At 45.6% G+C, this 11,943-nt stretch overlaps 1 protein-coding gene across 3 annotated transcripts in view; it reads right to left on the bottom strand.

Annotated features, from left to right (window-relative positions):
• Positions 1 to 11,943, bottom strand: part of Wdr19 (WD repeat domain 19) — a 60,720-nt gene that overhangs the window by 27,131 nt on the left and 21,646 nt on the right. For all 3 annotated transcript variants that reach the window (NM_153391.2, NM_001359879.1, NM_001359880.1), the window contains exons 8-19: positions 11,554 to 11,666; positions 11,122 to 11,295; positions 10,186 to 10,256; positions 9,602 to 9,774; positions 9,402 to 9,516; positions 8,491 to 8,597; positions 7,872 to 7,994; positions 6,092 to 6,241; positions 4,952 to 5,099; positions 4,625 to 4,829; positions 2,170 to 2,329; positions 1,897 to 2,007 (exon numbers count right to left, since the gene is read on the bottom strand). In NM_153391.2, coding sequence (NP_700440.2) covers positions 1,897 to 2,007; positions 2,170 to 2,329; positions 4,625 to 4,829; positions 4,952 to 5,099; positions 6,092 to 6,241; positions 7,872 to 7,994; positions 8,491 to 8,597; positions 9,402 to 9,516; positions 9,602 to 9,774; positions 10,186 to 10,256; positions 11,122 to 11,295; positions 11,554 to 11,666 — 1,650 coding nt within the window. The remainder of the gene's footprint in view (positions 1 to 1,896; positions 2,008 to 2,169; positions 2,330 to 4,624; positions 4,830 to 4,951; positions 5,100 to 6,091; positions 6,242 to 7,871; positions 7,995 to 8,490; positions 8,598 to 9,401; positions 9,517 to 9,601; positions 9,775 to 10,185; positions 10,257 to 11,121; positions 11,296 to 11,553; positions 11,667 to 11,943) is intronic.

Here is an 11,943-nt window from a genome sequence, read left to right as displayed (position 1 = left end):
CAAGTATTTGTCAAACAATCCCAAATACACCAGGTCACAACTGAAGGATCGGTGCAGTTCATTCGTCACTGACTTAGACTGTAGAGAATTCCTAACTAACCTTTCCAAGTGCTAGTTTCTTACCAGGTTCTGGTCTAGACCATGAGCTTATTTTATTTCTTACAGCTATCTTTTGCAATATTGTGTCCATTTCAGAGATGCAGAAGTGGAAGCAAAGACTGGCCAGGTCTTATACCAGGCTACAAGGCCAGTAAGGGAGAGCAGGAGGGACATAGGGCTCTCTTTTACCTGAATGACCTGTTGTGCTAAGTGAGGCTGAAGGAACTGTAGGGTGCCACTAGCCGGCCATTCTGAACCATCACCTCAGAGCCTCTACGAAGCTAATGGTACTTGTGCAACTATACACAATATTATGTTTATATTACATATTACAGCATAAATATATTATAAAAGATGGATGCAATTTAATTTCAATATCTTTGAGAAAAGATGACCAGAAGTTCAGAGTCTGTTTGTTTGCTTATTTCTGGCTACTACTAGTTATGTAAATTACTTCTAATTAATTGCACTCTAAACCCATTTTCTTGCCCAATACCCTGAGGGATAGGCATTATTACCCACACCTTAAAGAAGAAGGAACTAAGCTGAGGGAGGTTAAAGCCCAAGGTCACACACAGGTAGAATCTGAATCCAGATTTACCTCGTAAGTCTGCGTCCCCCGCCCCCCAGCCCCCAACCAAACAGTCTGCTATGTATCCCTGGCTAACCTGGGACTTGTTATTTGGACCAGGCTGACCTGGAACTATCCTCCTGCCTCTGGCTCTCCACCTCTCTCTGCCTCTGCCTCTCTGCCTCTCTGCCTCTCTGCCTCTCTGCCTCTCTGCCTCTCTGCCTCTGCCTCTCTCTGCCTCTGCCTCTCTCTGCCTCTCTCTGCCTCTCTCTGCCTCTGCCTCTGTCTCTCTCTGCCTCTGCCTCTCTCTGCCTCTGCCTCTTTCTGCCTCTGCCTCTGCCTCTCTCTGCCTCTGCCTCTGTCTCTCTCTGCCTCTGCCTCTCTCTGCCTCTGCCTCTCTGCCTCTCTCTGCCTCTGCCTCTCTCTGCCTCTGCCTCTCTCTGCCTCTGCCTCTGCCTCTCTCTGCCTCTGCCTCTCTCTGCCTCTGCCTCTCTCTGCCTCTGCCTCTCTCTGCCTCTGCCTCCCTCTCTGCCTCTGCCTCCTGCCTCCTGCCTCCTGCCTCCTGCCTCCTGCCTCCTGCCTCCTGCCTCCTGCCTCCTGCCTCCTGCCTCCTGCCTCCTGCCTCTGGCTCTCTCTGCCTCTCGCCTCTGCCTCTCCACCTCTCTCTGCCTCTACCTCTCTCTGCCTCTGCCTCTCTCTGCCTCTGCCTCTGCCTCAAGTGCTGGGTTGTCAGGGAGTCTATGCCCTTCAACTGGTAGTCTGTGTCTGCAGGCCTCCCTTCCCCTCCGACTTGGAACTTAGCCCCACATTCTGCTCAGCTCCCTGTCTACAGGAACTAGAAGATCAATGTGCTTCGAGGTCCTCATGTGGGAAATAGAGGAAATAACAGCACTAGATAGATGCAGGTCAGGGGCTTAGAACGGCACCTGGCAACAGGACCAATCAATAAACGACATCTACGTTTCTTTTTTATGGGTTTGTAAGTTATACAGTCTTTTCTCTTTGGACACATTTAGACTTTGAATTATTTAGCAATGCTACACCACCATGCCTTTTTTATACCTCCACTGAATGCAGGATGAAAGTGGTTTTGAAGTTAATGAGTACTCTGGGGCTCTGAGAGCCGAGTGTCTACATGTCAGGAGAGGAAGCCGGGCCGTGCCTGGCGCTGCCAAGTCTGACTGGAGACAAGGGGGACTGCCCACCCGTTCTCTTTGCTGTCATACCTCCAGGGCTGCCACAGGGCAGTTGGATGCCAGGTACAGGTCCTGGGCCAGGTTGAAGTCATTAGTAAACATGGCGAGATGTCCTGCCAAAAGATTGTAGTCCTCGATTCCCTACAAAGAAAACCAGTTGCGATGAGAAGAGATATAAGGATTTTATTGTTCAAAGGCTTTGATCGGTAGGAAGTATCAGTTGTTGGAATTGAGACTAAAACGTAAAATGCCGAATAAGCAGCACCTATGCTGTGATCTAGTGAGTCCTAAAACACTGCATACCTTTATTTGTTCCAACGACATCACTGTGCCAACATCCCCCATTGTCCGGGACACTCGGATAGCAAACTCCACCTCCATGTGATGCAGACAGGCTTTGGCCAGCTCACTCCACGAAGTGCGGTCATTTAGCATCTTGCATATATCCCAAGCATCAGAAAACCTAGGATTGAGTGCACAGACTGAACCATAGCTCTGCTTGTCACCTACTAAGGACTCTTTGGACAATATGTCACCAGACATCACGTGCTAGAGAAATCCTCAAAACGTTTAACCTATAATTAGCACTTGCAAGTTATGAAATGCCACCCTTTTCTCTTGCCTTCCTGATGTGTGTGTGGGAGTGGATGCACGTGCAGTTGTGCGTGGCCATGGAGGCTGCGGGAAGACATAAAGCATCCTGCTCTGTTGCCTTCATCCCTTGAGACAGGGGCTTTGATTCAATGTGGATTCATGGTTTTGGAATAAGGCTGGCTAGGCAGTCCCAGCCACTCCTAGCTTTGTTTGTGGGTAGCGGGATCTGAACTCAGGTTCCCAGGCTGCTGTAGCCTCTCCCAGCTGCTTTCTCACCATCTTCTAGAGTCTGAATTTACTCTCTGTAATCAGCCCCTCCCCACCACCGATTAAATTATTTTTGTTCTCACTTAAATCTAATAGAACCAGCACTCTAGGCTAGGCATGGTGGTGTACACCTTTAGTTCCAGCACTTGGGAGGCAGAAGCAGAAGGATCTCTGTGAGTTTGAGGCCAACCAGAGCTACCTAGAGAGATCATATCTCAAACAACAAAACAAAACAAAACAAAACAAAACAAATCAGGCCCCAGTACGCTAACCCTACAAATGCATACATTTCAGAGTTCAGCAAATAGATGTTCAAACACAGATGTTATCTGTTGTCATTGCTTCTCCTCTCCCCCCCTTTTCTGTGTATGTGTGTGTGTTTAGACAAATACAGAGTGATAGATGGGGAAAGAGGAAAAATAGGAATCTATAGAACAGTGGTTCTCAACTGTTTGTTGCAACCCCTTTGGGGGGTTGAACCACCTTTCACAGGGGTCTCATAAACCCATCAGAGGGTCATATGCCTTTAATCCCGGCACTCAGGAGGCAGAGGCAGTTGGATCTCTGTGTTCAAGGCCAACCTAGCCTATAAAATGAGTTCCAGGACAGGGGCTGTTATACAGAGAAATCCCATCTCAAAGAGCCAACATCAACAACAACAAGCACAACAACAAAACAACAAAAAGAAAACAGGTATTTGCATTACAATTCATAACAGTAGCAAAATTATAAAGTTACAAAGTACCGACAAAGATAATTTATGGCTGGGGTCACCACCACATGAGGAACTGTATTAAAGGGTCACAGCATTAGGAAGGTTAGAACCACTGCTCTAAAGATGATGGTTTTTGGCAGGGCAAGTCTGAGGAGTTCACTGACTGGAAGGAAGTTATAAATACAAGTTTAAATTGAAGATAGATTTGTTTTATTTTGTTGACACAGGATCTTGCTATACAGGCCAGGCTGGTCGAAACCTTGACATCTCAAGCGCTGGGATTGCAGGGGCAAACCAGTCTCCTTGGCTACCGAGGACAGCTTACATTTCTGTTTTGGTTTGAACTGGGGGGTGGGGGAGGGATGGATCCCAGGGCCCTGAGTGCTCTGTACTAAGCTGAAACCCAAGCCATGAAGACAGTGTTTGCAGCCAGTCTACACGGATGATGAAAGAGTCATGTGAGGAGAGTTAGCCATGAAGAACAGTTAGGGAAGCCTGAGGAACTAACTACTCAAGCCATGGCCAGAGGATGACAGCCACAAGGAACTCCCAGTTGCCCTACCTGAGAGGGGGAGAATAAGGAAAAAGGAATCTCAGGCAAGGCAAAAGTCAACTCCTCTGATGGTTTAATCGTTACAACAGTAGTGGGGCTATTTGTGACTCTGTGAGCTTTCTTCATAGTAAAGCACTTACAGAAGCCACATCAGGTTACAGCGCTTCCTTTAGACTCTACATGTGTCTTCATATCTGCGGTCTTTACTGTGTGTGTATGTATGCGTATGTGCAAGCACGTTTGTGTATCTCAAGTGTGCGTGTGTGTATGGCACAGTATGGGAAGGCCAGTGGACAGTCTTAGGTGTTGTTTCTCAAATGCCATCCACCCTTTCTTAGCTCTTGAGGCAAAGTCTACAATGGACCCACACGTGCTACGCAGGCTGGGCTGACTGGCCAGAGAGCCCCAGCAATCCAGCTGTGCTGACGCCACTAAGGACAGCCTCTTTCCAGCGTGAGTTCTAGGAACTGAACTCAGGTCCTCATGCTTGGAAGGCAAGCACTTTAACCCAAGCTGCCTCTCCAGCCCCTCGCATCCGTCATCTGTTATCCATCATCCAAGCTGTGTCTATCTACCGGATAGGCCATGAAGGCAAAGAGCCACTCTCCACCACTTCCGCTCCTACCTACCGCTTGAGCAGCAGGGTCTGCGTCAGCATTTGCCTCAGGTCAGTAGGCTCCGTGTCTTTCATGCTGCCAAGGAAGCTGTGGGTGCTGAGGTAGATGGAGTTGATTTTCCCACTCTGTGTCTGGCAGGTCAGTTCTCCATTGTATAACAGCAAAGGCTTATGGGAGAAGGGAAGTTTGGTGCTGCCAGCCAAAATAACCTTGGATCCTGTATCAGAGAACAGACTGGTTAGTACCACAAGCTAATGCCTGGCACAAATATCAGAAAGCTTTCAACTTCACTGCAATGGAGATGCATTTTTCAGTAAAAGTACAGTGCGTGACTGGTACCTTGGATGGTGTCCTTGTGAAACGCATATGTATACACCTTGTCATCATCATAGGCGATAAAGACACCTTTGTCCATCGGCCAGTTTTCCCAAAGAACACCTTTAATGGTTGGTGAGAAGTCTGGAATCTCATAGGTCGCATCATTAACCTACAAGATAGGATTCACCAATTTGTCTCACGTGTCTGTCATTACAAATGGCCTTGTTAAGAGGCTGCCTGCAGCTGCAGCAGGTGTGGCTTCCCGGCCCATCTCCAACCCAACATCACTCCCTCCCCAGCAGCTCTCCTCGGCAGGAGAGCTTCTCTTTCTATTACTGAAAGGAAATCCCCAGTACTGGGCAAATCCAGGGTGTCATATAAAACTGGACTAGTTTATAGGAAAAACTCTAAGTTTAGACACAATGGCTCCAAGTTACTAAAATGCTGCTCAGGGTGTGTGGGACAACTTTCTTGTTGGTTTATTTCTGAGTCAGGACTTGAGCAGCTGAGGCTAGCCTGGGCTACATAGCACAATACCATACAGTCTCCACGACAACGAAAACTTTCTGTGAGATGGATACTACAAACACTATAGACCAGCAGACAAGTCTTCCTGACATTACTCGCTAACAGGATATCACAAAGAGAAAACTTTATTTGGTGAATACTTCACTAAAAGAAGTAAACAGATATAGTGGCACCTTAGTCCCTGCTCTGAGGCAGAGGCAGGTGGGTCACTGTGAGTTCAAGGCCAGAGTGGTCTATATTCAAGTTCCAGGACAGCCAGGGCTACATAGTGGAGAGGTCCTGTCTCAGAAGCAGAGAAGACAGCAACCACCCCATTCTTCCTTTACTGAATTAAACCTTGAACATCTTCTTCTTTTTTTTTTTTTTTCGAGACAGGGTTTCTCTGTGTAGCCCTGGCTGTCCTGGAACTCAGTCTGTAGACCAGGCTGGCCTCGAACTCAGAAATCCGCCTGCCTCTGCCTCCCGAGTGCTGGGATTAAAGGCATGCGCCACCACGCCCGGCAACCTTGAACATCTTGAGGCTTTGTTTTGTTTCCTAGCACTGAGCCTGAGCCAGGGATGGAGCCTGCGAGGCGAGCCTTCGCCAGCACTGAGCTAAACCTCAGACTACAGGTTCCAGTTTTCCACACTTACAGGACAGTAAACAAATCCATCACTCTTCTCATCAATGAAAACCAATCTGGTTCCATTTGGATCAGGAAATAGCTTCTTCACACCAACAGGATGCCGGTAATCATTAACGAACTGCCAGTCTTCGATGAAGAAATAGTGAATGATGCCAGTCTAAAAAACAAAACAAAACAAAACAAAAAAACAAAAACAAAAAGACAAAAGAAAACAAAAAACACAAGGTCTAATAAAGGAACTGTAAAATGTGGTTAAGAAAACACTGACTTTCCACATAAAATTATCCAGAAGATAATCTTTAAAGAAACACATATTACTCTTGGTAAAGGAAGAGGCTAATAATGCATTTAATATATTTGGAAGGTACGGACTCTGGAGTAATAAAATGGGAATTCAGAAGTGATTCAATAATCTAGCGACTGTAATATGCTTAGTGGTATGTGGTCACAATCCATTTACAGATTTCCTACTTGCTAAGGAAACTTAAGAAAAAACCCAGCAGAACCCAATTAAACAACCACCAACCACATGGGCGGCTGGGCAGTCTGTGGCACCAACTCCACGGCAGGCTAGGTAGCCCTGTGAAAGGTTGTCCAAGGCATCTCTCATCCATCCATCTACCTCGGGGAAATGTATACGAAGTAGACTCTTGCCTGCTCCAGGGCAGCTTGGAGCCATCCCACACACTTTCCTTAGTTTAGCTATGAGTCTGGACCGCTGTAGTCCTGGCTCCTTGAGTCTAGGAAGGCCCTGCAGGCTACAGATGATCGCACGCTCATCTGGCTTGGCTGTGTGCACTGCTAGAGCTTGCTGTCTTCCTACTCATGCACACAACCTCATCCAAGCCAACTGAATTGCTCAGGAGTACTGAGCAAACTGACAGGCTCCACTGGTGGAGTCTACAGAACACAGATGGAAAAAGTGTCTATATAATTCTAATAGATGGTTCCAGAGAGTTGAAGATGGCTCACTCATTTCTTGAGGCGAGTATTGCCTGATATGAAAACTAGACAAAAGTACTATAGACAACAAGAAACCAGCACAGCAGGGGCAAGCAGATCTCTGTGTGTTTAAGGCCATCTTGGTCTACACAGAATGTTCCAGGTCAGTCAGGGCTACATAGGAAAAGCCCACCTCATACAAAAACTAAACAAAACAAAAACCTCCAAAAACTGAAACTGTAATGCAACAGGGGTGGAGGGAGGCTCAGCAGTTAAGACTACTGGTTGCTCTTCTGGTGGACCTGGGTTCAAGTCCCAACACCAATGTGTGCCACAACTGTCTGTATCTCTAATACCAAGGAATCTGATATCCTCTTCTGGCCTCAGAGGCCACCAAGCACACACATGATACATAGAGATAACATGTAGACAAAGTACCCATACACATACGATTTAAATGAAAAAAAATTAAAAAATAAAAACAAAAAATATATACCCCCCAAAAACTGAGATTACATTTAAACCCAAATTTTAGCAAGATCTTAACTATGTGAAAAAGAGAATACATTAGCACACATGAAGGAAAGTCTGGTGCAACTAGCAGATAACTGAGTTGACAGAGTCCCACACATCAGATTCGAGTCTACCCTTTGATTACACCATCAAAACTGCTTTAAATCACCAAGCACTCATACTGCTAGGTTCTACAAAAGTATATAAATGGCCAGTCACTTCTTCATTTGTATTGAATTCAATAAAAGGAGAGAAAAATAGGAAGAGGATGGAGATTGTAAAGTAAGAATTAGAACTTGTCCGTGCTCTGCCTTCCAGAAGCCAATACGTACATCAGTTCCGTAGATGAGGAAATCACTAGTTAGGGCGTGGCATAAAATCCGGCACTTATCATCCACTGCTGGAAAGAGCCGAGTCTCACGCTCTTCCTGAGCGTCCAACATTTCATTTTCTATCTAAAACATAAAGATGTTTCATTTAGGGGTTCATTGATTTATCTAAGTAAATCAGGTGTACAGCTAGGGAAAGTGTCTTTTTCTCAAGTTCAACTACTCCCTTAGGCCAGCTGCACAAAACAGTTGGCCCACGAGCATCCTTTATTTAGTGGGAGGTTTATGTGCAGCAGCTCAACTGCTGTCCAGTAGCCGATTTCCTTGGCTTCTCGAATATAAAGTCAAGAAATCGGTGTATGCACAGATACCCTGGTCCAGAATCCTGTCCTCACAGGTGCCGGTCTCTGGAACAGCTCTGGAGGCATAGTTTGGTGGATCCCTACGTGCAACATGGCCAGTTATAACAGTGAGTGCGTTCTCTTTAAGTACTCACAGCTCATCTGTAGTTCTATCTAGACGCAGATCATCAGCCAGGGCGTTTTACCCCTTGACCCCTGGCCAAGGGTCTTGGTAATGGGACATCAAATTTAGGCTTCCAGGATACGGGGGTGATACTTACCAAATGTAACTGGATTTTGCCTTCAAAGAGTGCAGCGGCGTAGTCAGAATGAAGGCAGATGCTGGCCACGGTTCCCAGATATTCCACATCTTTTAACTTTTTGACAACTGTAGCAATTTCAAAAACATTTAGACACATTAAATTATAGGCAAAAATACTTCATCTATGCATCTGCAGATGATTGTTCAATGTATATTCAGCAAGGATCGCCTGAACCTTCTTTCAGCAACTCTAAAGACAAGGCCTCTTTTAGCTGCCAAATAAGTTTACTCTCTGGGGTTCCCTAGTGGCCCAAGAGGAACAAAACAGTAACATATTTGTTTCACAAGCAAAACAAATCATGCTTACATGAAAAGAAGCTAGGAGAGTTTTCTACTTGATGTGTCACTTCTTGGGCTTTTTATCTGACCCAGAGTTGGGGAGAAGAAAGACCACGTTCCCCTTATATGTTAACAGCATTGTTCAAAGAACAAAACCAGGAAGGAATGGCTACTGTCAGTTATGCACTGTCCGCTTAGGTGTGCCTCAACAATGCCACGGTGTGGTGTGAGGTCACTCACTTAATGTCACCGCCTGTGCGTCATGATCCCTTTAAAGCAGTTTTATCTTCCAGATAGTCAAGTTCACAGGGTAGCTACAGTCCTTTAGCAAACACAGAAAGGGACCTCAAAGCCAGGCCTCTGTAGTAGAAACTCTCATACCATGCTGTCTTTACTACAGGAGCAAAGACCACACTCTGTCTAGAAGTCATGTAAAGATTTTAGAGTGGAAACAAAGCCATTTAAGTCAAGAAAGAGACGTCAGAATGAAGACGAGTGGAGGGCTCACGTTTAACCATCACTTCTAGAGCTTTCCAAAAGCCACAGAAAGAGGACGCTGTACAGGAAGACAACACATGGACTTAGACTTGCCATTTTCACCAAGGACATAAAACCAAGCCCGGTTATTCATCCCCACGGCCAGATGATAGAGCCCTACTGCGACAAAGGTGGGTTCCACATCCACAGAGACTGTGATTGGCGGCTCCTACAACACAGATTGAACAGTAGTGAACCAGCCGTTACAGCCGTTTTGACTTATAAACAAAGGACAGACCATACGATTCACTTACTCCTTCAATGAGGTTGGCCACGGTGACCTCAAGGAGGGAGGTGAGATACGCAATCCTTGTGTGACAGGCGTCCCCGAGGATGGGCAACTTGGTCAGGAAGACATGCAGTGAGCCTCTTTGGGTAGACAGTGCTAGCAACTGACCATCATCAGTCCAGGATAAGGTACCCAGCCCTAGAACAAATTGTAAAAGAAACCATCATTCGAAAATACAATATACTGCTGTCGGCAATCAAATAAACATTTTCATGTAAAAGGCATAAAAACTTTAGATGCTTTCTTCCCTATATCATCTTGCTATTTCACTATACACTAATAAGGGAATATGGGTGCCGAGTCACTTCACTGTGGCGTTACATCCTTTGTACATCTGGGGTCAGGGCAAAGTTTGCTATAAGCCTCTGATACGAAAGTGTCCTAACAACTTTTTAGTTGAGTAGTAGGACTTAATACAGCTCCTAAAGTAAGGAAACTTCAGGCAAGGTGTTAATTTGATTCCTTCCAAAGGAACGCTAAGCACACAACTATCACTATTCTTCACAACAATGATGACAAAATACGAACTGGCTTCAGCCAGGTCAATACCTTTATTCTCATCATCCAGATTAATTATAGCATACATGTCTCTCAATTCTGTCAGATCATGGATTTTTATGCTGAAAAGTAAAGAAAAAAGGACATAGATTTGCATTGGGTTCATTCTGGCATTTTTATACATTGTTTTAGACACACACACACACACACACACACACACACCCTTCCAGACCCTGATTTGTATTGGGTTCATTCTGGCATTTTTATACGTATTTCTAGGCACTCCCCCATCCCCTCCAGGCCCTGCTGTTGGATGCTCCCTCCCCACTTTCCTCCCTCTTCGTGCATGCCTACGTGAGTGCATGCTGCGTGCGTGCGCTCTTTCTCTGCAGCTTCAGCTTGGAGTCAATGGCTTCTCCATGGCCCTCTATCTGGGCTCTAGAGCCCACTTTTAGGCTGCAGGCTGCTGTGAGTACTGGCTAGGAAAGGCTGGCAGATGAATGGAGGACTCTCTGCTGAGCTGGTGGCACACTGAGATCTGCTCTTGTCCTTTAATTGGCCTGTTACTACTTAGCTTCCAAAGCCCTTCAGTCTGTACACCTGTCCTGGTTTACAGTTGGATGGGGAAGAGGCAGGTGGAGTGTGTGCCATGTAATCTGAAATGTCCATTTTAGTTTTAAGATTGACTTCAAGCATAGTCCACTTTATTCTTTTGCTCTGAGGCATAGAACCTTTAGATGTCTTCTCTGTCCCACAGCCTTGCTATTTCACTATACATTATCACGAGACTGTGAGCACTAACCACGTGAATACGGACAGGGCAACAGTGAACTTAAAGCCTTTTCTCATTGTAAACACGTTCAAAGAGCCCAAGAAAGTGTGTGTGTGTGTGGGGGGGGGAGGGGGGTCATATGCATGCCAGCCGCAACGTTCTGCTGGTTCTCTTGAGCACCCCCATATTCCCAGAAATATGTGACTCTAACTAACCAGTTATCGCCACATGTGGCAGCTTTGTTCAGAGTCTGTGACAAGGCCACACTGGTTAGATTATCCTTATGGTCACGAGCCTTAAATATCTCTTGCCCAACTTCCGGAAAGTGAGTAGAAATAGCCAAAAACGTCCCTCGGGAAAAGCCAATCATGATGTAGCCATCTCCATACCTAGGGCAGCAAAGCGATAATAGGATTAAAGAGGAGCTATTGCGTGCAAGATGACAAAAACCTAAATATGATAAAATATAATTCATCAAGGCCCTATTGTGTATCAGACAACACGCTAGGTGGTGTTACACATAAATTCACAGACTACAATGAAAAAAAAAAGCCATATACAGAATACATGTTTCTGGATGGACTTAAACGTAATAGGCAAGCAGAAAACCCACACAGTTCCCCCTATAACTAGCTTTTTGTACATACCAACTATAGCAGACAATGTTGCCATAGGCTTGCTGAAACTCCAGATCCACCGGGTTATCTGGTTCATTCAGATGAAAAAGAAACAGCATTTTCTTGCCAACCACTGCACTTATCTACCAGAAAAGACCAGGAGACAGGTGGAGAGAGTTACTCGGCATTCCATGAAAAGACCGACAAACAAGTCTGACAGCTAAACCCCATTGTGAACAGTGAGCCAAAGCTGGATGTGTTAAACGCTAACATTAGTATAAAACGTAACCAACAAAACTAGCAAAAAACCATGTACTGATGTACAGTCTGGCAGAGGGCTTTGCCTTTATGTATTTTCAATGTACTCTTGGAGCTGTACAGTCTTTTGAAGTGTCTGTACCTCTTCTCAGATCTCGTGCT

Source organism: Mus musculus, chromosome 5 (assembly GCF_000001635.26).
Source record: "Mus musculus strain C57BL/6J chromosome 5, GRCm38.p6 C57BL/6J".
Lineage (NCBI taxonomy): Eukaryota > Metazoa > Chordata > Mammalia > Rodentia > Muridae > Mus > Mus musculus.
The sequence above is the reverse complement of the archived record's forward strand: the minus strand, read 5'-3'. Positions and strand labels throughout refer to the sequence as shown.